The sequence below is a fragment of the Anoplolepis gracilipes genome, chromosome 3 (assembly GCF_047496725.1).
Source record: "Anoplolepis gracilipes chromosome 3, ASM4749672v1, whole genome shotgun sequence".
In the NCBI taxonomy this organism is placed as follows: Eukaryota; Metazoa; Arthropoda; class Insecta; order Hymenoptera; family Formicidae; genus Anoplolepis; species Anoplolepis gracilipes.
In genome coordinates, this window is record NC_132972.1 from 1,464,405 (window position 1) to 1,492,112 (window position 27,708).

General features: G+C 26.3%; 4 protein-coding genes and 1 pseudogene across 7 annotated transcripts in view; 4 read left to right on the forward strand and 1 right to left on the reverse strand.

Annotated features, from left to right (window-relative positions):
- Positions 1-27,546, forward strand: part of LOC140663735 (mannosyl-oligosaccharide alpha-1,2-mannosidase IA-like) — an 80,416-nt gene extending 52,870 nt beyond the window's left edge. Inside the window, exons 5-6 of the mRNA XM_072888163.1 lie at positions 27,171-27,220; positions 27,477-27,546. Of these exons, the coding sequence (XP_072744264.1) occupies positions 27,171-27,220; positions 27,477-27,510 (84 nt within the window). The 3' untranslated portion in view covers positions 27,511-27,546. The remainder of the gene's footprint in view (positions 1-27,170; positions 27,221-27,476) is intronic.
- Positions 1-27,708, reverse strand: part of LOC140663740 (uncharacterized) — a 42,016-nt pseudogene that overhangs the window by 4,994 nt on the left and 9,314 nt on the right.
- LOC140663721 (uncharacterized) lies at positions 2,526-9,137 on the forward strand. 3 transcript variants are annotated; one of them, XM_072888133.1, is made up of 9 exons: positions 2,612-3,841; positions 4,268-4,387; positions 4,467-4,584; positions 4,790-5,051; positions 5,278-5,394; positions 5,629-5,719; positions 6,336-6,478; positions 6,700-6,832; positions 7,147-7,445. In XM_072888133.1, the coding sequence occupies exons 1-9, from the start codon at positions 3,707-3,709 to the stop codon at positions 7,198-7,200; spliced, it is 1,173 nt and encodes a 390-aa protein (XP_072744234.1). In that variant the 5' UTR covers positions 2,612-3,706; the 3' UTR covers positions 7,201-7,445. The 3 variants fall into 3 exon arrangements, with proteins under 3 accessions (XP_072744233.1, XP_072744235.1, XP_072744234.1); XM_072888132.1 differs by having other exon boundaries at positions 2,526-3,841; positions 6,700-9,137; XM_072888134.1 differs by lacking the exon at positions 7,147-7,445 and having other exon boundaries at positions 2,611-3,841; positions 6,441-6,478; positions 6,700-6,989.
- Positions 9,373-21,426, forward strand: LOC140663517 (uncharacterized). Its single transcript, XM_072887748.1, has 17 exons — positions 9,373-11,406; positions 11,543-11,662; positions 12,091-12,208; positions 13,162-13,423; positions 13,898-14,014; positions 14,205-14,295; positions 14,478-14,611; positions 14,858-15,050; positions 15,463-15,503; positions 15,828-15,975; positions 16,752-16,871; positions 16,974-17,091; positions 17,195-17,456; positions 17,562-17,678; positions 18,097-18,187; positions 18,350-18,495; positions 20,376-21,426. The coding sequence occupies exons 1-17, from the start codon at positions 11,185-11,187 to the stop codon at positions 20,536-20,538; spliced, it is 2,463 nt and encodes an 820-aa protein (XP_072743849.1). The 5' UTR covers positions 9,373-11,184; the 3' UTR covers positions 20,539-21,426.
- On the forward strand, positions 21,749-25,454 carry LOC140663727 (uncharacterized). Of its 2 annotated transcripts, XM_072888150.1 has the most exons (9): positions 21,749-22,384; positions 22,527-22,646; positions 23,075-23,192; positions 23,308-23,569; positions 23,635-23,754; positions 24,226-24,316; positions 24,420-24,562; positions 24,999-25,131; positions 25,333-25,454. In XM_072888150.1, exons 1-9 carry the CDS (start codon positions 22,238-22,240, stop codon positions 25,381-25,383), a joined length of 1,185 nt encoding a protein of 394 aa, XP_072744251.1. In that variant the 5' UTR covers positions 21,749-22,237; the 3' UTR covers positions 25,384-25,454. The 2 variants fall into 2 exon arrangements, with proteins under 2 accessions (XP_072744251.1, XP_072744253.1); XM_072888152.1 differs by lacking the exon at positions 23,635-23,754.

Sequence of the window (27,708 nt, forward strand, 5' to 3'; positions counted from 1 at the left end):
GGAACCAATTGATAATAAGTGTTTTTAAAATTGCCTCAATTAAAATAATATTAAAATGTTTTTCAAATAATACACGAATTATAGTTTTTTATAAACAGAAAAAGATGCAAAGAATATAATTTAGACAAAATATTATTGTGCAACAACAGAAAATATATATTAATCAAATAATTATCTAATCATGAAATAACTCATAATGATAACTTAACGATAATTTAGTGATAATATTGAATAATTGTATTATTTAATTATTGAATAAAAAGAACAAATCGAGGCAGCTAATAAATTAAAATTTATGATTATTATTTACGCAACTGTTGATGCTTTTGTGTCCAGTTTTGCCGTTACATCACCGTTACATTGATTTATAAACATTTTAGAATTGTATTGTAGATTCGTTACGTTGCCATCTTAGGAATTTTGCGATCTAGTGAAAAGATAGTTTTTAATAAATCTGCAATAACATCAAAATATACGATTTATCAGTTTTTCTCAAGTGTAAAAATTATTAGACTTAAAGCTCACATTGATAATAATAATTATTATCAAAATTGAAAATAACTAACTGTGTCCGACCGAAAGTTTGACTTCGGTCAAAAAATGGCCGAACCTTTGGCCGCCACCGAAACTATGTTCGACATGTCTCGTCGTATTATGTATTATTACACGTCAAAGTTGATTTTTTGTTTTATTTTTTAAATAAGAGTTTATTTATGTTTTTATTTTTCAAAGAGGTTTATTTGATAAAGTTTCATGTAACATGTAACTAAATGTCCCAATTTTATTAATAAATAATTATAATTAATATGTTTTATTAATATGTTTTTATTTATTTCCGTTAATTTAATTATTACTTATATAATTATTATTTATGTACAATTTAATTAAAAAAAAGTTTCGGTTTCGGTTACAAAATCTAATTTCGGTCGGACACTATAACTAACATATGAAAATGAACAATATCTTTCAAATATCATTAATATTATAATTTTAGCCAGAGTTAAACTGCGTTTTACTCTTGAGCGAAAAACATATATACGCAACGTTTTGTGCATATCCCCTACTGATACTTTGACGTAACGCACTCGTTAAACCGTTCTCGAGAGAACAAATATGCATTTACGTTCGACGATGTCAGTCGGTGCATCGATTCAGCTACTTGGAAAAATGAACATTTTATCTAATCGACCGCGATACACGAGTCTGGACGTATCGGTATCGTCTACGCTATTCAGTCGACATTGAGTAGATTGCGGTTGGTAGGTAGGTATGCGACCTAGGTCTCGTTGGAGGGCGGGCAGACGGAAGGAAGGAAGGAAGCACGCTGAGATATGCGAGATGCACGTAACGCGCAGTTATGCCAGGGCTCGTTTAACAGCGCTATGCGCTGACGAAGAGACGCGCGTACATCGCAATGAGCTGGATCCCCATTCCATCTTGTGTTGCAAGGCTGTCACGCGTGTAACGCACACTTCTATGTGCGTGGGTGAGCGATATTTCGTACAGCTGTTGCGCACTCGTCTCGAAAAGTTCATCGGACCGTCATACCTGCAAACGTTGCTTTAATGTAGCATCGGAAGAGAAAGTTTACGCAAATTGTTATTATAATATCGTATAATATTATAATATTAAAATTCACTGCGTGTTTCACATAAATATTTTATTAAATTTGTATTTGTATAATATATTAACTGAAATTATTGTTCCTCCAATATCAAGAGCATATCTTATATCACATTTACAAAATATTGGTTTCTTAGAAAAGTATGCAAGTTGTCGATTATTATTTATAAATATAGAATTATTACTTTATGAATTATAGACGACACTATTAGTATATAAACTATTAGAGTATGTACAGATGTTGCATCTGTGTTGCGAATCTCAGAAATTATGAAATGCTATATTATAACTCGCGACGACAGTCTTATGATGTTTTCTGAATGTGTTTTGCGAAATCTTCGTAACGTTACGCTTGTTTGTGTAAAAACATTTTACGGAAGAAGATAGTTGAGAAAATTTACTGGTTGGCATTCGTAAGTCGTAAAAACGTGATGAAAAGCACTAAAGAAAACAGAATCTTGTTAAATGGGTTTTGTCATATTTTTTCCAGTTATATTCTTCGCGATATTTATAGTTTGTGTTACTATTTCAACAAATAGATATACACACACACAACGCAGACGTAAAATAATTTCTCTTATCCAAGTAATAATTGTTGGAAAATAGATAAACGAGGCTAAAAAATGTATTATTTATATGTCTCAACTAACAAATAAAATTAATTTTTTTAAAATATTGCGTTTGAATGCATTACGTTTCTTATTTTTAAACGTCATATGTGTCTGATAAACTGCATTTTTATTATTTAATGAACAATTTGATCTAATTGTATAATTATTTTTATAAATTATATATATATTAATTGATATAATTATTTTTATCGGTAGTTCATAAATTGATCTCGATATAATATTGCTATTATATCATTATGTTTTCGTAGAAAACCATGTTTGTTTAATTCAGCTTCTATATAAACTCAGAAATTATTATTAATTATTTTACAATAAACGACGACAATAATTGAAAAAAAAAAGATTTATTTAATATTTTATATATATCTTGAATTTTATTAATTTATTAAGTTGATAATAAAGTTTAACTTTTATAACAAACGTTGCAACGAACTATATCTCAATGTCTTCGATAAAACAGAATTTTTTTTTTTAATTTGATTAATTTATCAGCATCTTACTTTAAAATGATGTTGCACTTTGAATGTGACGCAAATGATGACGGGATGATACGGTGATTAGACATTTATATTCTTGTAAAGTGATTTATATTGAATCTCTCTTTTGTAAACTTCAATCTGATAGTAAGTTGACACACTTTCCAAAACATCTAACCACAGTCACCTGAAACAGAAAAAAGCTAATTATTGCTACATTGATTGTGTATTATTTATTGGCAATGTATTATTTTTACTATTTTCATCAAAATCGCAATGTAAACATTTTCGAAATTATAACTATATAATAACACTTTCTTTTGTTACAAGAATCAGTCGGTAAAATATTTTTACTATTTTATAACACTTGTTATATATCGATTTAAAAAAATAGAGACACATATTTTTAAACACAACACTCGAATGTTCACATTGATATTTTTCCAAATACATACATCTTTAGATTATCACATTATGAATTTAATATTTTTACACACATTTTATCACAGTTTGTCGATATTAATGCTATAACGGACGTGACTGTCATGTCTCCGAAAGAAAAGCTCTACAACTGTCTGCTATTCGAACAACTAAAGAGTAAGAGATTTTTTTATCGCATTGCGTCTGCGCAAAAATACTGTAATCACTGATGTTCTTTCCCAGGAAAAATTACGAATAGTTATATTAAACGTATAATTTTGTTTGTTTTATGTTGCAATCAGAGCACTTGATGGCTTATATTGCACGAATAATTCATGGAATCGTGCATGGAATCGTTTGGCAATAAGCTAATTTACAAATTATGTCCTTTTGATATTTCCAATTTCTCGTAATACCCTGTATTATCGTCATCGTGATACGGAAAATCTGAGTTCAGTAAGATTATAATAGCTGCTATAGTTATGATGGTAGTAAGGGAGACCACATAATCTTTACAAATCTGCGTGCGTAGAATTGCAGCAATTGGCGATCGGAATGGATTTCTTCGACAACGAGTATTACAGGCTAACCCGGTATTTAATGGCGTCGATCGGTCTATGGCCTTACCAGAAGTCAAAATATCGAGTGTTCTGCGTATCTTTTATACTCGTTCTGGGCATACTAGTACAGGTGTTTCTGATTGTCGAATCGAACGTACTATATATTCATTTGTTGGTGAAAATCGTAAAAGTGTGCATTTGTAAATTTATAAAAAAAATGTAAAATCTTTAAAAGCAACTGTAGAAGTTTTCTTTTTATGAAATATTTTGTGAATAATTTGTGGGTGACAAAGATATTATTAGACAAAAATTAAATAATATTAAAAATGGATTATAAAATATCACGGAATTTTTCTCAGTGCAAAAAGAAAAGATTTATATAAGTTTTAAGAGATTATAGGTATATTTACTGAAAAATATGGGCATTAATAAGTTTTACAACGTACATACACATGAATTGTATATACGTGATGTTACATAATATTTAATTTCTCTGCACAAAAATGAAATCTCTGTATGTGATTTATATGAATAACAATTCTGGTTTTTTTTTTAGTTGACAACATTTGCCACACACGAATATAATACGACGTTATTAATTGAAGTTCTCTCCTTTGCTATTCTTTGTATAATTTATGCTTTGAAATATAATATAGTATATTTTAATTCTAATCAAGTAAGTTAGCTGAATCAATCTGAGTTCATTAGAAGCAAATGCCCTATTGATATCGTAGACGCTGATCGTTGTGTCGTAGGTAAAGAAACTCTTTGATCAAATTCAACACGATTGGAATTTGGTAAAAGACAAGGACGAGTTAAAAATAATTCAAAAATATGCAAACAAGACTAAATTTTATACAATGTTCGCTGGATGTAAGTAAAATAAAACATGATTTTATCGAATTATTCTTTCGTAACACTTATATATTAGAAAAATGAATTAAAATAATAACATTAAAAGTTAAATATCGTTTAAAACAAATTTATCAAAATATTTAGAGAAATAAATTATAAATATTGTAATGAAAAATATTAATTATTTTCTAATTATCGCACACTAAATTTAAATTATTTTTAGCGATTGTTTACCCGGGAACATTCGCCTTTATTTCAATAGTATTTATACCAGATGTTCTTGACATTATAATGCCATTAGACAAACCTCGTCCACGACAACTGCCGATTCACGTTGAAGTATTTTTAGACATAGAGAAATATTTTTATTTTATCACATTGTTATTTATAATAGCCGCCTTTTTGGGTATGACGGTACTCATGGCGACGGAAACTATGTATATGACATGTCTACAGCATGCTTGTGGACTGTTCGAACTCGTTAGGTGAAACAATAAAGTTTTTAATGTATTTAATATCACTTATTTTTAGACAAGTATTATACTATAAACATTATTTTTTATTACAAAAAAGAAAAGAGATCTTAATTCTCAATTACGCAACTTAATACTAAATTTTGTAAATCTATTAATATCTAATATTTTTTTTCTTTAATCGACTATAATTTGCAAGTCTTCCATGATGTATAAAAATATAATCGTATTTTTATAGCTGTCGCTTAACTTATGCGTTCAATACATGTTTGTCAAGAACAACACCCTTAAAAACTAAATGCAAATGTTTCACTAAACTGTTAAACGCTCTTATCACTCATCAACATTGTTTAGAGTAAGTATTGATATATTCTATAATATTATATATATATATATATATATATATATATATATATATATATATGTACATATACATTCTGTCTTATGTAATTTAGGATAAAATATACAATTTTATTCACATAAAATAACATTATATATTACAAAATTACAATCGCTATATTTAATTCGCGCATTATTAAATAGTGCAACTATTTATTTGTGACATAAATTATTGTTTTCATTTTTCAAGATTTCTCGAGAATATGCATTCTGAATTTTCATCATCCTATTTCGTTCTATGTGTATTCGGTGTGGCGTCGTTAAGTATTAATATGTTTCGCGTGAGTATTAAAGTTTGAGATCCAAGAGTAACGCTAAATTTTTTATACAATATATTGGATGTATACTTTTATACATATTGTATAAAATGTCCCGAAATTTCCAAATGTCTTTTTAATAACTCATTTTATGCTCAATTTGGAATCGCCTTTTCCAAAGCAAAAATATGGAGAAAAGTCATCATTTTCAAATTTTTTCTATCATACAGCTTTGTAACTAAGACTAAAATTAAATTTTATATAAGTAAACTGTATCTACAATTAACTGAAAACTGTAATTTTATCAATTTTTTAATTCTACAAAGTATAGCTTCGAAGAAGATAAGTAAACTCTATGTGCAATTAACTGAAAACTGTAATTTTATTAATTTTTTAATTCTACAAAGTATAGTTTCGAAGAAATTGTAGAATTAAAACTTAATAAAATTACAATTTTTGTTTCAATTTGTTTGTAACTCGAAAATGATTGATATCTTAATTTTTTCATTGAGAAAAAAAATCAGATTTATATTAGTCAAAGAAGTTTTTATTACAAAGACATCCAGTTGTTTCGAGGCATTCTATATATACTTTACATATTATATACACAACTCCCGATAACATTACATTTGTCGATCAGCTTCTTAATGCAGTCATAACACACAATATATCCGAGACTATTTTAACCGGTTTATTCGTATACGCTCACTTTTGTTATATATTCTGGATGAATTATTTTGGACAGGATATAATCGACCACAGCGAATGTTTTTTTCAACACATGTGAGTGCATCTTAGATGGCATATACTTACATATTTATGCCGAGAAAATATTTTACATATTAGAAATATGTATTTGAACGTTATATAAAAAATTAATGAATTTAAGTAGATATTTATATATAAGTAACATTTATTAGATAATATAGAATTACATATGAGTAACTTCTTTTTGAATAATTTCTTTGAGATTGTTAATCTCTCTGTGATACATTAATGTATAGATACAACACACCGTGGTACACAGCGCCGCCATACGCTCAGAAATTATTACTCATAACGTTCCAACGAAGCGCGAAAAGCGCCAGGATTATCATCGGTAGTTTATTTGTTGCATCGTTGGAAGGTTTTGCCACGGTAATAATACACATCAACAAATGTATAATATGGACTAATTCGTTGCAAAGTTTTACTTTCCTTTCTGTCGAAAGATATATTTTCCGTTTAATTGCTTTATGAGAATAAATAAAACATCTTTTCACGAATAAAATGAAAAAAACGATGTTTCACTATGTAGAAAAAAAAAATATATATATATATATATATGAAAAAATTTGATAAAAAAATTAGTATTTTAATTAAATGAACGCAGATTCTATATATACTTACATATCTTAATTTTTGTAGTAAAAATTGTTATATAAAAATATAATACAAATTTCTCGTTTCAGCTTATCAGTATGTCAATGTCTTATTGTATGGTCATGCATTCGGTTCAAATATAATCGTACGTATTTATGGCAGCGTAAATGCAATTATTGATAAAATCATCTGAAAGTGAGTAGTATTATCAATATCTGTGAATGATTGAACTAATCTGATTATCCGTAAAAAATAGGAAAATAAAACTATGACAAACGGCAATACAATTATTCCATGATCTCTATTATTTAATAAAAATATACCTATTATGTAATAAAAATATCTTTTAAGAGCACTAGTCGACGATTTAACAATATACACTCAAGTCAATTAATATAAAATTAATGCAGTATATATTTATATAGTAAAAGTATATGTACAGCAAGTATTTAAATATTTTTTATCTATGCACAAATTAAGTTTATATTTTATTAGAAATTTGGTGTTTGGTATTGTAGTAATTTAATAAAATAATACATGATTATTTTTTCTAATAATCTTTGTTGCTTTTACACATTGCATACTATTTTAGAAATTTATTATTTTTTTAATATCACACGCGGTAGAAATTGCCTTTATATACTTTTTAAATAATATTCGAAAGTTTGGGCACATATGCACATATGTGTATATACATAAATATATACACACGCGCGCACGCGCTCGCTCATATACATTACACGTATATATGTCGCAAAAAATACTATTTGATTTAACAAAAAATTTAAAATTTATAACATTTAGCCATCGAGAACGATAGCAGTTACTGTTGTGACAAATGCAGACTCTGTTCTTTTTTAAAAATAATCAGTGGCTTCAAGGATAATGAAAGACGACGTAACATCTAACTACGTTGCGTTTGCGTCATATCGGCAAATGATACGGAGAAATTATTAAACGTCGATAAAAAACTCGAGAAGAAGGACAAAGAAGAGATATGATGATTTCTCTGAATCTCTGTTTTTACAGAATCCAAGAAATTTGTATTGTATTTATATCCATTATTTATATACAGAGGCTGATATTTCAAATATAATAACATTTACATTACTTATTTTAACATATATTATTCTATCACAATTACAATATATCGTATAATTATTTGAATAGAATGTAGTGGTGCATATTTATATATTCATATACAAGGTGACCTACATAACTTTTAGTAGCTTGATATCTCACAAACTATGCGATCGATTTTAAGATCGCAAGATCGACATTAGATCTTGAATTGTGTGGATCTGATAGATGTTCAAACGTGAATGGAAGTAGGTTCTCAAACGGTCGTAAGTGGAGCGAAAGTTAACTTTAAAATTTGAAATGAAAACCCTTAATATATTATTGTACTCTATGAAAGAAAACAATCTAACTTTTATGGGTTTATAAACATTTAATTATCCAAATTAACAAAGTATTTTTAATATTTGATGACATTTTGAGAATGACTGAAGTGCAAGCGTCACGTGTTTTCACAAAATAATGTTATTTTTGAACGCCGATGAAAAAAAATATGAAGCAAAAATTAGGAATACTTTGTTAATTCGGATAATTAAATGTTTACAAATTTATGAAGGACATTTTGGACAGTTAACTGAATAAGTCAGAATAGGGTGTTGTTTTTTATTTCATATGGTTATATAAAGTGAAATATCGTTTTCTTTTCCGAGCGCTTCAAGTAGCTACAAAGTCAAAACTTTAATGTTATATTTTTTCCATAGAAGCATCTGACAAAAAGATAAAACTAAGTTGTTTTCTTCCATAAACTCCAAAAATTTAATTTTGTATAGGGATTCTCATTAAAAATTTTAAAGTTAATCCTCGCTCCACTCATGCTCACGATTTGTAAATCAATTTCCATTCATATCTGAGGACTCATCAGACTCATGCAATGAAGATCTAAATCTTTAAAATCGATGGAATACTTACCGAGATATCAAGTTTTAAGGAGTTGGGATATGGGCCACTTTATATTAATGTGTGTGATGTCCAATTGTGTAACAATTTATAAAATAAAATTGCATTGCCATTATATTTGAAAGTATATATTATTTCTCTCGAAAATGTATATAATTATTTCTTTCTATTATATGTATACTTTCAAATAGAATGACAATGCGATTTTATTTTTAAATTGTTACACAATTGGATATCACACACATTATTTATAATATTTAAGATTTATTGAATTTATAAATTCCTGTATCTTATTTGGTTTTTATAATAATTGGTGTAATATAGCTATGAATATATTATGAGTATGTATTATTTTCTTTTTCTTTAATTTTCCACGGTGAAATATATTAATATTAGAAATGTCGACATAAATATCTTAAGAATGTTTCATTATATTTAATATATTGTAATAAATTAACAATAATGCACAATTCAATGTTATTCAAATTATTTAATTAGTACTTTTTATTTTTAATTTGTTTATCATCTTTTCTGTTAAATGTCGAGAAATTCGTAAAATAAATATTCGTAGAAGCTTATTAAACCGCAATTTTATGCAAATTTAATTTCAGATTTACGTAGGGATATTACACTGAGTATGAAAACATTAAAGTGTACAAATGGATGCATAAATCGTGCTTGCACTCAACCTTTACTGATGCACATGAGAGGAAAGGCATGATGGACACCATTTATGCATCTGTTTACATATAGTTCGGGAAATGTAGTTTCCGATTTATTTTAGTTGTTCCAACCAATTGAGAGTAATGTGTTAGGTCACATATTGGCATCCAGTATATATGTTTTTTGTCATTTTTGTTACGCATTTTGTGTGAATTATTTTAGATAATCTATGCGATCATAGTGAAAATTTTGAAAAAACGTAAGTATTGCGTATATTTAAAAATTTGAAACATTTTATATAAAATTAAATCGACAAATAAGGAGTAGTATTGAGTAAGTCAAATTTAAATGTTAATTGATATAAACTTTTATATTTGGAATAACGACGTTTTTTTTATATTCTTCTAACATTTAATATATCTCTTAAAAACATTAATTGACATTGAATAATGTATTTAATAATGGAGGACACATTTATATCCATAATATCATTGTTATATTATAATATACATATATGTTTTTATAGGAAATTAATATAAAATTGGTAATAAAATATACAAAATAATTATATTCATTTTTATTCAAAATATATAGATATAACACACAGTGACTCCTCTACATGTTTAAAAATTATTGTGTTACTTATGTTATAAAAATCAACGAAAACGTGTACGTTAATAATAATAAATTTAGTGGTATAATCGATGGAAGGTTTTGCTTTACAACAAACCATATTGTAAGAGATATATAAGAAAAAAACCGAGTAATGAAACTATTTTTCTGATTATTATAGTATATCAATATCTTACTTTACGGTCTTGTACTCACTCCGAATGTGATGTAATTGATGATAAAAGACACAATGGCGATGACATCAGAAATTTACACTATTTATTATAAACTGGATTTCAAACTAAATTTTAACAAGTTTGAACAATGTTATGTTAAATTCCATTTGACACATTGAACCAAAATGTCTAGTTATTCAATAGAATATAAATTAATCAGCTGTTTACAAAAATGACAATAGTGAGACATGTTAAAAGTTTTTAATTTCGATGAATTATCTTAAACTACAATATAAACATTTTTTTAAATTATTAATTATTATACAAGATAGCTATGTCCGTATAATAATCAGCATTTTAAATATCTCTTTGGTAAATTAATAAATGAAAAACATCACATATGTTTGTTTACGAATGTTTAAAAGCATTTGTGTTATTGCACTAGGCAAAATTCATAGCAAGGAAGTGTGTAATCAACTGATAAAGTATCATTTTTCAAGCCACGTTCTCTCTTGCGTAGATATAAAATAATTTACGCGTAAATTTTATAAAGTGAAAAAGAAAAGAACGCGATATTTCTAAGAGTAATTTATTTAATTATGTTATTTACTACTACCCTATGGCAATGTGCTACTACATTGTTACTACTTTATCCCCTGACAGCTAAACCGTTCTCATATTTTTTCGTCACACTGTAATATCATGCATAATGAAACAGGTGTAATCATCTTATTCCTTTCTTACATCCGACAAAAATGTTCTCTCAGTTACGTCGCAGATATGGACTTTGATAGTAATCGATATTATGCTCTTAACAGGGCGATGTTATCATCTGTTGGATTATGGCCATATCAAAACGCATGGCCTATTCGAATTCAAAGATTCTCTGTTATAACTTGTATTATATCTTTCATAATAGTTCAGGTATTATTATTACTATTTCTAATGAAAAAGAATAACTCAATGGCTCAATGGCGTACAAGCCATAATATAATTTTTTTTATTTACTTTTATCTATTGCATAAGATTATATATCTTATATCGAGGAACATAATTCCAGTTACTCACATTTACCACATTCGAATACAACTTGGATCATCTCCTTCAAATTTTATCGTACACGATTCCTTCATTAGTAGCCATTCTAAAATATATTACATATTGCGTAAAAAACGAATCGGTAAGTTATAGTTTGCAATGTTATTTTAAATATTTTTTTAATCGCATTTTAATCTATCTGCAAACTCATTAGGTTTTTAGAAAGATATAAATATATTATAAAATATATTTATAGAGAGAGGTTATAATAAATTAGATTAATTTATTTAAAGAGACTAAGAGAAGAAAGAGAAAATATGATTTTTTTAAATAATATTAGAAAAAGAATATATATTTTTGTATATGTATATTTATATTTATATTTTATATATATATATATATATATATATATATATATATATATATATATATATAGTGTGTGTGTGAAATAAAAAGTAATAATTTTTTTAAGTAAAGCGCGATAATGCTTAAAATAAATAAGTGCTTAACCTAAATGTTAAGAATTGTCATATAATATATAGAAATATAATATATTACATATAATCTTAGGCAAGAAAATTGATGGATATGATAAAAAATGATTGGAATACATTAAAAAATAGAATGGAATATGAAATAATTCAGAAATACACGTATATAGGAGTATTTTACGCACAGCTGTTTGCACGTAAGTCGATAAAATTTTATTAGGTAAAACTGAAAATGAGACCCAGTCCAAATGATCTTAACCTTGACATATGTTGTCCCTTGTTACTGCCTTGAGTATCCTTCAAAAAGTTTTAACTATTGGTCATTGTTTATTAAAAAATTATTAACAAAAGAATTTCCATAAATTATATTTAATTTTTAGACACTATGTATATTTCATAAAAATACATTTTTTAGCAAATTATATAAATTTTTTTATATATATGTAATATTAAATGCAGAGGCGAGGGTGAAGCTCTGCACTCTCTTCCACTCCGAAAAAACTAACCAAACTTAACTCATTTCCTGGAAGTGAAGAAAAATAATAATTAATTCCCCTCAGAAATAAGTTGGGTTAAATTAGTTTTTTGAGGTAGGGGGTTTACGGGGAGTTTCGCCCACGCGTTTACTCATAAATAAATGAATCTACTAACAATAAGTACGCTCTATTAAATGCATAGTGTCAGAAAAATTACGTATTATTTAGTAAACTTTTTTTGTTAATTTTTTGTATTTTTTAGTAAATTTTTGTTAATAACGTTTTAATAAATAATGAGCTTAAAATCTTTTGAAGGATACTCAGGACAGTGACCTTGATACATGTCATTGTGGCTGGTCCCCTTTTCGATAACTTTACTCTTTATTATACTATTTTACAAGAGTTGATGAATGTTTATATTATATAAATTTACTTAGCCGCGAAAACGTACTAATTTTTTAGAGTTTACATTACAATCTTTCAGAAACTTAATTGCCTAAGAAAATAATTAAGGAAATTTGTTCTTTCCGATATATGTTAGGCTCGCTCTATTTTATTATTTCAATTGTTACTTACATTATTATCTTTATGCTGTGTACGTTTCACTTTATGTTACTGTTTTATTTTTCATCTTTTTACACCGAACGATATTAACTTCTTGTTATTAATTACAGTACTTATCTATACTTTTCCGCTATTGTTCACTTTTATACATTTTATACCGAATCTTCTCGATCTTGTGGCGCCGCTTAATCAATCTCGTCCACATCAGCTGTTTGTTTTGGCTGAATATTTTGTTAATAACGAAGAATATTTTTATCCTATTTTTCTGCATATGATTGTGTGTTCTTCTATAATTTTGGCTACAATAATGTCTACCACATCTATATTTGTAGCATACATACAGCACACATGCGGGATGTTTGAAATAGCTAGGTAAGAGATATTGAAACATGACAAACTAATGCAAAAATTTTAGACGAAATTTCTTATTTTACCACTGCAAATGTACACATATAACTAAAACTAAACAAATAACTTGCTTCTTCATTAATTTTGTCAATTTTATAAATAATTATAAATATATTTAAATTTAGCATATTTAATATTAAAAATTAAAAATATGTAACAAATTGTGTTCTCTGATTGAAATTTTACTTGTAAGATTAATTCTATTTTATTAAAAAACTGTAACATACAATACTGCATTTTCAAAACATTTTATATTTAATTTTGTATTTTTACTGTTGTATTTTAGTATTGATATATGCATATTAATGTGTATAATTGCGTTCTTAAAATTGTTTTGAATTTTATAATACATCGATTAATTGTTATATGAATTGTAATATTAACCACGTCACATTGGATAACGAATTTTTTTTCCATTGTATAATCTTATTGTTTTAGTTATCGTATCGAACATGCTCTAGATGATTATGAAAAAGAAAATTTGATTTCTACAAAATGTTGCATAGTTTGCTCCAGAATAATTGATGCCATCGACAGTCACAGACGAGCCATCGAGTTGGTAGTTTCTCATCGCATAATTCAAGATTTAAATATCGTTTATATGTTTCATCAAATTTAAACTTGCGTGGTAATAATCCCGCAATTCATCTCTCGTGATATTTATTCGTTTTATTTCAAACATAGCTAATTATAAATGAAATATTCTCGAGGGATCCATGCGTAATGCATTTTCTCGTTGTTAAAGGTTTTTCGAGTTCATGACGGATACTTTTATAATAATGTATTTTTTTCTACTTTCACTCGGTGTAGCATCTTTAACTGTCAATCTATATCGTGTAAGTAAGATTCGTTTATTTTACAAAATTTTTTGCGGTGACAACTGTTATTAGTAGTATATAAATTTAAAATAACGTATTACACAAAAAGTTTTAATTTTTTGTGGGTATTGGTATATAAATGGACGTGTGTTTAACGAATTATTTCTTTTTTCTACATATGAAATTTTGTCTTTTTTTAGGCGGTAATCACACAGGGAGTTAGCGACTTTATTTTGTCCATATCAAATGTTTGTATTCATTTGTTATATTTTTTTTGTGCTAATTATTCGGGACAAAAGATATTGGATCACAGCAACGATTTTTTATCTAGAATGTAAGTTCACTACTAGAGATCAGTATCTATGATCAATCTAATTAAATACATAAGAATTGTGTTATATTTTCAGTTCAATTTGTACGCATTGCATATAAAGACACTACAATTTTATTACTTAAAATTTATATTGCATTGTACACAAATATTTTATTACATAAAAAATATTTATATCATTGTAATAAATCTAATTTAATAAACATAGCATATATAATATTAGTACAATATTACCTTTAATATATTCAGATATAATTGCAAGTGGCACATGATCCCGTTGCACGTGCAGAAATTAATATTATTTATAATGCAAAGGAGTTTGAAAAATTGTAAACTACTTATAGGTGGTGTCTATGTCGCATCGTTAGAAGGTTTCGCCACGGTAATTATTTTTGACATTATTTTCGACAAAAGTGATGTTTGTCATTCTTTTCTTCAGATGGTTTTCTTGTTCTAGACTATGAGCACATGCATATCCTACTTCATGGTAATTCATTCAACACGTTCTGAATGAGAATTTTTCATAATTGCTATATTGTGCAAAGGGATAAATTTCAATTACTATAGTGACGCCACGATACTGATTTAAACTTTTCTTTACAATTCACACAATTACGAGAAATATCACGAAATATTGTAACCTATTTTCTATATATTAAATAATATTAATAATTCAATCATTTTAATTCTTAATTTCTATTCCCACAAAGTACACTAGATTTTTAATCAAGTATATTTTTAAATATTTATAATTTTTTAAGTGTTAATATTTGTATAAATAGAGAACTGTCTCTATATATGTTTCATAAATTCACATGAAATATATTGTATGACAAACAAGATGATACTAATAGTCCGATCCAAGTCGAATGGAGGGTATAGTAACAGCGTTTGCGTAAGTAACAAGTATAGTGGGGGGAATACTGAAAAAAAAGAGACACTTCGATAAAAGTCCTAGTGTATAGAATAAAATATCGAATAATTTACATAATTACTGACACCGGCGACTTCTCTCTTATTATATTGCGAGAGTAGTCTTTATTTTTCTCACCCTTTTTCTCGTCTTTACACAGCTGAATATTAATTGTGAAATTGGATAATGTTTGAAATTGTAGAGGAAAATTTTTCTGAAAAATAACACTCCTAATAAGAGGATCTACTGAATATCATTGAAACGGAGCGGAGCGTCTTATGGACAGTCGCGCCATAAACTTTGAAGAGAAATGGAATTTCTTGGATATCGATACTATAAACTACATCGGCTCTCCTTACTGTCACTTAGTTTGTGGCCATATGGCAAATCATTTCTTAAACAAATTCATTCGATTTTTTGTATCTTTCTACTTATATCTTCAATAATCACGCAGGTATATATAATATATTAGTGAAAAAAAAAGCTTATGTGCTAAGTAAATATAAATGGAATATAATTAACATTCAATATGACCTCTATTACTTTAAATTTTAAATAAAACATATTCTTGATTTATGTATACATATTGTAACTTAAAGAAATAATGATCGTCTTTCAAACAGTTCATATTTATATTTCTTATTTATTTAATTAATTTCGCTTATAATTTCAACATACATATACATATACATAATATTTTCGTAAATATATCACTATATAAAAATATTAGTTATTTTATCAAAATATCAGAAAACTTTATTAATTATATGCTGAAAACTTTGAATGCTTCTTTTTTATATTAGTGCATTTAAAATGTATGCATACAATTTTTTAAAATAATTTAAGACAATTTTACTCTAGCTTAACAAAATTATTTTATTAAAATATAGAAACTTTTTATATATATTTTTTCTATATTTACTTGACATTATGGCATCTTTAATTTTTTTCATTTAACCGCAAAAGATGATGAATAAATAAATGTTACAAATGTAAAACGAGCCTTAGCAATATATTTTAAATGGTATTAATTATAATTAAAATTGTACAAAAATTATAAATTATTCATTTTTAAGGGATTAAAAGTAAAATGTTTAAAGGATTAATTCTTTATAATCGAAACGAAAAAGAACATTTCATACTTGATATCAATAAATGAAGGAAGCGTTTTGTTACTTAATAATAACACATAAATAATATATAAATAATATATAAATTTATTGATTATAGTTGTTGAAACTATTTACAATGGAATATAATCTTGATCTTATATTGACTAATCTGTCGTTCGCTATTCCTTCCGTGATTTATCTTATGAAATATATTGCTTTTTACATACAATCTCAAAAGGTAACTTATATATAAGTTATCACATATTCTGTGAAAGTGATTCGCCGACTCATCGTAGACGATCTAAATATCTTGGTAATATTCATAACACACTTTAAATAGATCAGGGAATTAATGGAACAAATTCGAAATGAATGGAACGCATTGAAAGATGAGCGGGAAATCGAGATAATAAAAAAATACACCAAAGCTGGAAGAAGACATCTATATGCATTTGCAGGTAGAAAATCAAGTCGAAATGCATAAATTATTTGCTATAGAAATATTTTTTTTGATGAATGACCCTCGTTCGTGATATAATTTTAGATAGTTTGTAATTTCAGGTTTAGCTTATCCCGGTGTCGTTGGTTTTATGCTAATGCCAGCTTTGCCAGACATTCTCGATATCATAGCGCCGTTAAACGAATCTCGTACACGGTATCTTCCGTTTTTAGCGGAATACTTTCTCGATCAACAAAAATATTTTTATCCTTTATTATTGCATATGAACGTAACGGTTGTCATAGGAATTGTCACTGTCATAAGCACGGAGACTTTATTTTTTGCATATGTTTATCATATTTGCGGCATGTTTGAAATAACCGGGTAAGACAGATTGTACAACGGGAACTTTAACAGTTGAAAAGAATCATTTTAGCATCTATATATATATATATATATATTTTACATTTTCCATTGTATGTATTACAGTTATCGAATAGAGCATGCGTTGGATGAGAGTATGTCTATAATGTCTACATTGAATAGAGAAAATGCAATTCGTATGAAAATGATTAAAGCTATAGAGATTCATCAGAGAACCATCGAGTTGGTAACTTGCACATCAACAGTATTAGCATTATTACAAATAATTACAATTGTATATATAAACTCTTATGAATTTGATTTGCATGATTTTATCTTTTTTAATTATTATGCACTCATACATATAAAGGAATTTCTTTAATTTTTTTTCCCTCTTGTTCATTAATTCTTGATTAAAAGATATCATTTAAATTAAAATAGACGTACATTTTTTATAACGTAAGCCTATAATGTTGTTTCATAACTTATAATTAATAGTTTTATTTTATTGTTGCTAGACTGGAAAAACTGGAGATAATTTTTCTTCTATAATTTCAATTAATTTGTGCCGATTATGTACAGAGTTTTATCATAAAGTTTTTCAAATATTTATTAAAATTATTTTCTATGAGACGCGCATAAAATTAATTTACTTTTAAAGGTTTTTTGAATACGTGTCATCTACATTTGCATTGTCCTATTTTATTCTAATTATTCTGGGGGTAGCTTCCTTGAGTATCAATTTATTCCGCGTAAGTAAATAATAAATTTACATGTTTGTATATTAATCACATGTAAATATATGTATGTGTGTTAATTATAATATGCTTTCTTACTGTATGTGCTTTTACTTCGATATCAGATTAGAGAATCCGAATATAAAAAGCAAGTTTAATTTCTTGTTAACATTTCAGCTTTTTCAAGTTACTGTTATATCAGAGCAAAGAGAAGACTTCGTAGCTTTTGTGATATTTGTAGGCGGTCACTTTTACTATATGTTTATATGCAATTACATGGGACAGAAGATCATAGACAACAGTACGGAAATTTGTAGAAAAACGTAAGAATTATCTGTTTAAAAATTTAAGCGATCCGTTGTTTATAATTTTATTAAAAATGTCATTGTGTTGTATGGAAAATTGGTGAGACAATAATAAAGAATTACTAAAGTTAACGGATATGTTTTTTACATGTGTTTTTAATGTTTTTATTGACTGTATTTTAACTCACGATAAAAAAAACCAGTTTCTTTAATATATAATATATAAAATATTATAAAAACTTTTATAGATACGATACGCAGTGGTATACGATGCCTGTGCAAATACAAAAACTACTACTATTTATGATGCAAAAAAGTAATAATTCTTGCAAATTCGTCATGGGCGGCATTTACTCAGTGTCATTGGAAAATTTTACTACGGTAACGCGTGTTGCCATCTTGATAGTAAATTTTATTTCTAGCTTATCTTGAAATAACAAATTTATTTCTTCAGCTCGCGAGCATGTCACTATCTTACTTCACGGTAATTTATTCCGTGCAACAATGAAATCTATAAAAGAAGTAGAAACAGTAGCAGCCAGTAGTGTTTTCTATTCGAAAAGGTGATAGTTATTTCAATGCCGAATCGAAATAATTCGAGATGGATGTAAAAAGATTATTTCTTATTAATAGGATTGTTCATTATTTGCAAGTATTATTACATTAATAAATACCATCTTTTCTGATTACATCGCATATAACGCTTACTTCTTCATCATTCAATTTTATTGTTAATCCATCCTCGGCTGAATCGTTGTCTCCAGCAACATCAAAGCTCAGAGTGCCTCATTTTGTGATTTTTCAGTTTTATTTTGACGGTTTAGAGTTTTCTATATGGCAAATTCTTCATGCCTGGCGTTTAATATTCGTGAGAATTATTTTAAATTCAAAACAAAAATTTGACATCTTAGAAATGCATCAGAGACATTTACGAGTACTTATACGAAATTTGATATTATATATTATTTTCATACTTATTATATAAATCCTACATTTTATAAATACAACACAGTAGATTATTTAATCATTTCTTTTAATGAAGTTTTTTATTATATAATTAATTATTTCACTAAAAGAAATGTTATCACATTTTATGTTCATTTGTAGAATAAAGTTTTTTAACAGACCTTTGTTTTTAACTTTAATAAATTAATTTGAATTAATAACTTGTTATATCTTTGTTTTGGATTAATATGTAAATTAATTTTTATAAAATAATTTTTTGACAGAAACAAAGATACATTTTATACTCCTGATATAACATTAAACTTAATAATTCTTTTTACGTGATATATAGTTGAAAAATTAGTAAATTATTTCAACTTTTATTTAAAGGAAATTAATTAAGCAGTTTACGCGTAAAAATATGTTATTAACTTGTCAATATTAGTCGATTACAATAGAGCCATTATATATGAATCAACTATTGCTCCGAAAACCTACATGTAAGAAAATAGAAGACAAAATTAAAGTGAAAATCAATAACAGCTGACAGACTCCTCGATACGCATATGTAAACGCAATTACAGAATTGAACGCGCAAACCCTACGCGATGTCATCGACTTTAATTGTTAAACACGTAAGTATTTTATCAAATAATTCGCATATCAAATATTCTCCGTTTGTTTGTCTAATGTTAAATTGATTTAAGATAAACTTTCAACAATGTAAAAATTTGATGTATTATATCATAAAAAATATTTTAAAATATAATTTTTTATTAAAATTATGTAAAAATAACTTTTTTATTACATAATTTTAAAATCAAATTACTGTAGCGATTTGAAAAAAAAATTTGTAAGTGTATAAAAAAGTATGCGATGTAGTCTCCCCAGTTTTAGTATACAATTTAGTTCTCTCATGTATTCTAATAACTATATGAAAATTATTCGTTTAGATATGTTTCACAATGGTATGTCGATCCACCACGCGCGCAAAAGTTGTTATTATTATTCATGATGCAACAAAGCATCAAAGGTACTACCATATCCGTGGGGGGTATGTTTGTTCCATCGTTGGAAGGTTTCGCGATGGTAATCAGCTACTTTGACTTGTTGTGAATTTGATTATATTCTCTCATATACACAAAATAAGTTTCTTATTTCCGATTACCAGTATCTCAATCTAATACCTCACAGTAATTAGTTTCATTTATTATCAGGCAGAAGATACAATTATATTTTCAGTCAAACACAAGAGCAACACACACCTTATATCAAATGCTATAACTTTAAGGAATACTTCGTTTATGAAACAATAATAAATGAGATCTTTAAGAAATGATACTAATCTGTAAATATAAATCATAAATAGAGTTTCTAGTAAATGTTTTAATGCTTATTATGCTTACGATGAGAAGAAGGTAATTAATTGTAACGTGATATATTTCGATTAACTTAAATCTAATAATATTCTTAATTAAATAGATGACGTGTCTAGATAATAATACGATTTTATTAAATATATCGCGGGTACTATACTCGTTATATACGTGTAGATATAGTGCTCGCGATGTTGAAAAGCGTGAAAAAGCTGCATCTTTCAACAATATATTTATCGCATTATCCGAAGTAGTGTAAATACACTGGTAATCCGATATAACTTTGAGCAACGACGCGAGGTGAACACTTTATGTTGCAGCTTACCAGCTTGTCGTTGTCTTACTTCATGGTAATTTATTCTGTGCATTGATAGTGTGCACCATCACAAAGAAAGTTGTAGCTAATTTGCATAAATTTAACGCGGAAACGATCAACCAGCAGCTCTGTTTTGATATCCTAGGTGTTGTAATTAATGCCATCTATTTGAAGCTTGTCAGTCGATATTATTATGTAATCGTAAATCATATATACATTACAAAAGAAAAGAGTAGTTTTATTAATATTAATAAAATCAAATAAAGAAAATTGCCTTATATACCCTGTACATTGAATAATTAAATTCTATTTTTGTGACATTAATATTTAAAGCGATTAAATAGAAAAAAATATATATATAACAAATACATTATAAACATATTAAATTATTGAACTAGCTAATTATTATATTAATTATATACAATAAACTATAAAAACATTGAAATACATAGTATGTGTAAGAAAATTGTGACACATAAAACTTGACATATCTTTAGAGTAGAAATTTTATCAAGATGTAAATTGAAAATTATCACAAGTACAAAAAAATAATTTTCTCTTATGTTATTAGAAATTATCAAAGAGATGACCAGATTCTATTCTTGAATTCTATTTCTTGAATTATGCACTAAATTTATCGAGATCCACTTAAAAACAAATAACTATTAGATTTCTATTGAAGAAATATTTTCAAAACATTGATATATATATATATATATATATATATATTAATTAAAATAAAATATTAAAAAATGAGAAGAAAGTAACTTTACTACTCGAAGAATCAAGATCAAATGAAAAATTACAAACAGTTGCGCTTGCGCCACTGTAAGCAAGAGAAAAGCAAACATCACCCCTTTGTAAATTTAAATATTAAAGAAAATATATAGTCTCGTATTTGATAATTTGTTTTCGCATTTATTCTTTTCTCCTACGACGCCAATTTAGAAAATTACTTAAAATTACTCAATACTTATGTCTCTTATTATCAGTTATTTTGTTAAAACATTATTTCTCGAAAAAAGGCTATAGAATAAATTGCTTCTAAAGTATTCGGAAAAAAAAGAGCGAAAGAGAATCTTTGCTATCTGACTGTGTAGTGTGTTTTTCGTCAAAGTGCGAGATGGATTTTATTGGCGAACGATATTATAAGCTCAACAAAATTCTTTTGAATAGTCTCGGATTATGGCCATCTAATTGTAAGACAAGACCCATAAAACTTGAGCTTATATTGTGCTCTATTATATTACTCCCCTTTTTGTTTGTCCAGGTATTTCTGTCTTCTTTATTATAATTTTTTATTATAATTAATATAGTATTTAAAATCTCTTTATTATAGTGCAAGGGATAAAAAAAATAAAAAATAAAATTTATGCATCTGATTCTATTATGTATACAATTGTTATTTGCAGTTGTGTGTATTGATAACATCAGAATATAATCTGGAGCTAACGCTCAACGTTCTCTCTCATATGTTACCTACTTTTATTTATGTTGTGAAATATTATGCTTATTACTTTAATGCTAACAAAGTAAGTTAGACTTAAACATGTTTATTTAATTCTCTCATAACAAAGAAATTATTTTTTTTACAATTGTGTGCTTCTAAGTAATAAAAGTGAACGTTTAAATCCCTTGTGTTAATTATGCATGTAATTAAGATCTCCGAGAAACTTTATAATTAATGATACTAAATCTTTTTTATTACTCTATTATATTACACAGATTTATTTATTTTTTTTTAATATTAGGGTAAAACTGTTTGTGTATTAGAAGTTTTTTAAATAAATTATAACGTCATAAAACGTATTATATAATATATGATGATGATTGGAATGTTGTTATAATTTATTTAAAAAAGAAATTGATAATATTATTACTGAACAATATGTATATAATATTACTACATTCCCCTATATTATTCTAAAGAATAAATTTCAACAAATATTCTGGTATATAGATCAAAATAATGATGGATGAAATACGAAATGACTGGAACGCTTTAAATGATAAGAAGGAAATCGAGATACTTGAAAAATATACTCATAAAATGAATATCTATACGATCTCTCTTACATGTAAGAAAAAGAAATACATTTGAACTTTTTTTATGAATTATTTGATTTCCGATTTATAAATTTATTTCTGAAAAAATGTATCTAAAAGACTATGTTATTTTTTAATATTTCCTAGTATTCATGTGTGTCTGCATGATCATCTTTATCTTTATTGAATATTTGCCTATTATACTTGATATTGTTGTGCCATTGAATGAAACCCGACCACGCAGTATGCATGTGATAGCAGAATATTTTGTCAATTTCGAAAAGTATTTCCTTCTTATGCTGTTACACGAGATTGTTGCTACTACAATAGGAATTATCACGATTGTCGCTACCGGAACAATAACTTTGGCTTATGCAGAACACAGTTGTGGGATGTTGAAAATTGTTAGGTGAGAAAAATCTACTTATGTACTCTGTGTGTGTCGGATTATTGTATAATTGAGAAAATTCATAGCTTTCGAATACATCATGCATTCGAAAAGAACACGATGCTGAGACATTCTAGTCCTCAGAGCGAACGAATAATATGCGACAGAATAAGTCGCGCTGTAGATTTACATCGAAAAAGTTTAAAGTACGTAACAGATTGAATTTTTAATAATAAACACACTACAAGATGCACAACAATCGAAAATATATAACTGTAGACGATGCTTGCTTATAAAACTATAAATATATTATTGAGAAATTTATTGAAAAATTTATATGATTTTTATTGAGAATAAGTGAAGGATGTAAAAAAAAAAAAAAAAGGCGTACAGCTATTTTTTCTTATCGACAACTGAATAGATCGTATGTGAACAAATATACGATATATTTATTGCAACACGCAAAATTGGATTTTTTTAAATGAATATTACAAGTTTTATATTAAAATTAAATTTTTATCATAATTTTTTTTACTAATTTTAGATATATTTCGATAACATATGTATATATTTTGGTAAAGATGTTTTTTCTATTTGTCAATAGATCATATTAATAGATTTTTTATATATCAAAATTATTTTCCATCAATATAAAATGATTATATTTTCTTTTTAAGATTTATCGAAAATATAGTCTCAACTTTCACGATTTCATATTCTATTTTAATTTGTGTTGGTGTTGCTTCCTTGAGCATTAATTTATATCGTGTAAGTATAATATATGTATAGTTTAATGATATTTGTACTTAATTACTAGTATACAATATACGTTTAACATATTTAAAAGATCACATCAATTATAATATTGCAGCTTCTTCTCCCATCTACTCTAAAAAATATAAAAGATTTATTTACAACTGTTATGCTCGTAATTGGTCACTTTATCTATATGTTTATAGCCAATTATATGGGACAAAAAATAACCGATCATAACGTCGACATTTTTAACACAACGTAAGTATATCATAAAATTTTAATCGGAATATATTTTTATAAAATATTTCAATGAATGATAAAATTTATAAAAAACGAGAATTAAAAACATGTAAAATTGAAAATGTCAATTTTACAGAACACATGAATAAGGATTTTGATATCACAATCATTATTGTTATGCTATGTACATATAATTATTAATTTTCTATATAAAAATATAAATATAAAATAAATATAAAATATAAAATATAAAAATATAAAATTAATAATAATAAAATAAATATAAATGTAAAATATAAAAATATAAACATATGAAATAAATATATAAAATAAATATAGCACATAATTTTTATACATATAATTAAATATAAGTATATATATGTATATAAGAATATATATATGTATACTGTATTTTTAGAATAAATATTTAATTAACAATTTTTCAAATCTTCAGATGTAATGTATCGTGGTATATTGCTCCATTGTCATCACAAAAGATATTACTGTTCGTAATGCAAGGGACGATAAAAGATTTTCGATTAGTTCTTGCCAGGATGTTTGTAGCATCGCTGGAAGGTTTTTCTATGGTAATATACATATAACATTATATAATAATAAAAATACTTAACAAATTAAAACTGAAAATGAAAATTATAAAAATATAGATTTTAAAATTTTTTATATGATTTTGTACATTTTTAATATAAATTTGCATTCAATTAAAGAGAAAATTAATTTAATCCAATTCTAAAAACAAAAAATAAAAACAATATTATATATTATTATAGCTTTTCACCAAGTCGATGTCTTATGTGACAGCAATTTATTCTCTACAATAGCGATAAGATGTCACTCTTAAATCATCAAGCTAAGACATATACATGCAATGTACAAGCAAAATTTGTTACTCAAGACAATAGTGTATCGCACTGAAAAAAATATATCAAAATATAAATAATATAAATTAAATATATATATATATATATATATATATATATACACATTTAATATTAATTTTATATATAATTTAATTATTATAATTACTTTAATTAATATAATGTTTATAGCATTTCAAACATACTAAATATGTTATTAATTATTTTTTAAAAAATTACAGAAACAAGATTATTTCATATAACGCTAATTTTTAAAATATAATAAATTTTATATATACTATATATATATATATATATATATATATATATATATATATAATAAAGATAACAATAAAATTATATCTAAATATTATATCTATATTTATGATGATTATTTTAAATTACGTTTAATTATTTAAAAAACTTATAATGTTGTAATGAAACTATCGAGTTGGGAATTTCGAAGATTTCACGGTTGATTTGTGTTCTCCAGTACTACTGGTTCCAACAATTATATTTTTTAAAATAAATTTTCTCGAAACGGCTGAGCGTGCACCCTATCCCTTTACTATAGTACTCTTCTAATAGAGTACTATACTAGAAAAAAACCCCATCAAAATCGGTGACCCCAAGTTCGCGCCCTCTCCTTGTAAGTTAATGCTTTTTATTTTAGACATTTATGCATTGTTGGAAGTAACTTATAGTATTCAGGTTAAGAGTGAAAATAACACGAATTACATTTATATCAATTTCACAGTGAAAATAAATGTGAGAACATCATCATGTGTGTTAGCCAGAAAAAAAACTTTTTTCTAGACCTAGCAATTGAAATAATTTGCACCTTTATTAGCATGCGTGTGAAAAATGGACTACGAAGGGAGTCATGGTAATATGAGAACTGATGCATCACATACATATCGTTCTCATGCAATCATATAATAATAATAAAATGAAAAAAGTTATAATAAAATCGTTTACTCTCGGCGATATTTATCAATCACAATTGTCTCGAACGGAACTCAATATGATAATATAAAATTTCTAATACATGTAATAAAAGGGAACTGGGGTATTATATCTAAAAGCTGTCACATTACATTTATAACATATACACATGCATATTGTTTCATATTTACCTTATGTTATTTTATTTTATATTATTTATTATTCATTATATTATATTATTTATCATTTATTATATTATTTATATTAGGTGTTTATGTCACGTTAACCATTAATAATTTATATGACAAAGCAAAACTCTGTCGACTCATTGCTATCAAAACTAACTTATTTGTTTCTGTATTTATCTTATTTATTATATTCTGTATTTGCTTCATTTATATTGTGTTATATAGATAACTTATTTTCGAAAGTCAGAGGTCACATATGATGATCTGGCAGATTTGAGAGAACCGAACAAAACGGACGGAGTGAGCATTCTCGCTCCAGCTGTTGTAGCGACAGGTTGTCAATACCGGGAGCATATGTAATAAATTTCGGCAATCAATATTTTGAATCTCATCGCATTTAACTTTCCTCTATCTGGAGTTCATAATCCATTTTAAGAGAACAGAAGTTTTTACTTCGTTTGTGTCGCTTGAGGAGCTACCCAATAATTACATGCAAAATTGCAAACACACATAAGAGAGAGACTACAGAAAGAGATTCGTAAACATTTGCATTATTATAATAATCCCTAGCTTATTAAATATATTATTATCACTAATAAATGATTTTTTTATTTTCAGGTAAGTACACTGACAAATACTCGAACCAGAATACTGTATGCACTTCTGTGGTGAGTAAAGTATGAATGTGTATAAAGATGCATTAGGAAAAAACAATTTTTTTCTTAAGAAGTATAAATTACATCATAATTTTTTATTCGTATTATTAAATCTTACATAAAGAAAAGGAAAAAAAAGAAGATATTATTTAAACTCCCGTTCTTTAGCATAAACTTTTTTTTTAAATCTGCCTAAATGAAATACGATATATGTGCACACGTTGCAGTTAAAACTTTATACAAATATTTTAATATGTGTATTATATAGGCCGAACGAATCATCTATCAAAACTGTTTATTAAATAACACTCTGTCATAATATCTTTAATTGACTAACATTAACAAATAATATCATACGTGAGGTGTCTACATTTGCTATATGTATGTTGATTTTTAATCAATTCAATCATATATTTGTGCCATTAATTACGGGGAACAAATAATAGATTTAAAAGGTAAAAATATTTTTTTTTGTCATATTGAGTAATAATATTGTAGTA

Coding starts and splice junctions, on each gene's coding strand:
- LOC140663517 (XM_072887748.1), top strand. CDS start 11,185: ATGCATAATGAAACAGGTGTAATCATCTTATTCCTTTCTTACATCCGA. Junction 17,092..17,194: donor ACATCTATATGCATTTGCAG/GTAGAAAATCAA, acceptor TTGTAATTTCAG/GTTTAGCTTATCCCGGTGTC. Junction 17,457..17,561: donor GGCATGTTTGAAATAACCGG/GTAAGACAGATT, acceptor TATGTATTACAG/TTATCGAATAGAGCATGCGT.
- LOC140663727 (XM_072888150.1), top strand. CDS start 22,238: ATGGATTTTATTGGCGAACGATATTATAAGCTCAACAAAATTCTTTTG. Junction 22,385..22,526: donor TCCCCTTTTTGTTTGTCCAG/GTATTTCTGTCT, acceptor TGTTATTTGCAG/TTGTGTGTATTGATAACATC. Junction 23,570..23,634: donor GGGATGTTGAAAATTGTTAG/GTGAGAAAAATC, acceptor GAAAATTCATAG/CTTTCGAATACATCATGCAT.
- LOC140663721 (XM_072888132.1), top strand. CDS start 3,707: ATGGATTTCTTCGACAACGAGTATTACAGGCTAACCCGGTATTTAATG. Junction 4,388..4,466: donor TATATTTTAATTCTAATCAA/GTAAGTTAGCTG, acceptor GTTGTGTCGTAG/GTAAAGAAACTCTTTGATCA. Junction 5,052..5,277: donor GGACTGTTCGAACTCGTTAG/GTGAAACAATAA, acceptor GTATTTTTATAG/CTGTCGCTTAACTTATGCGT.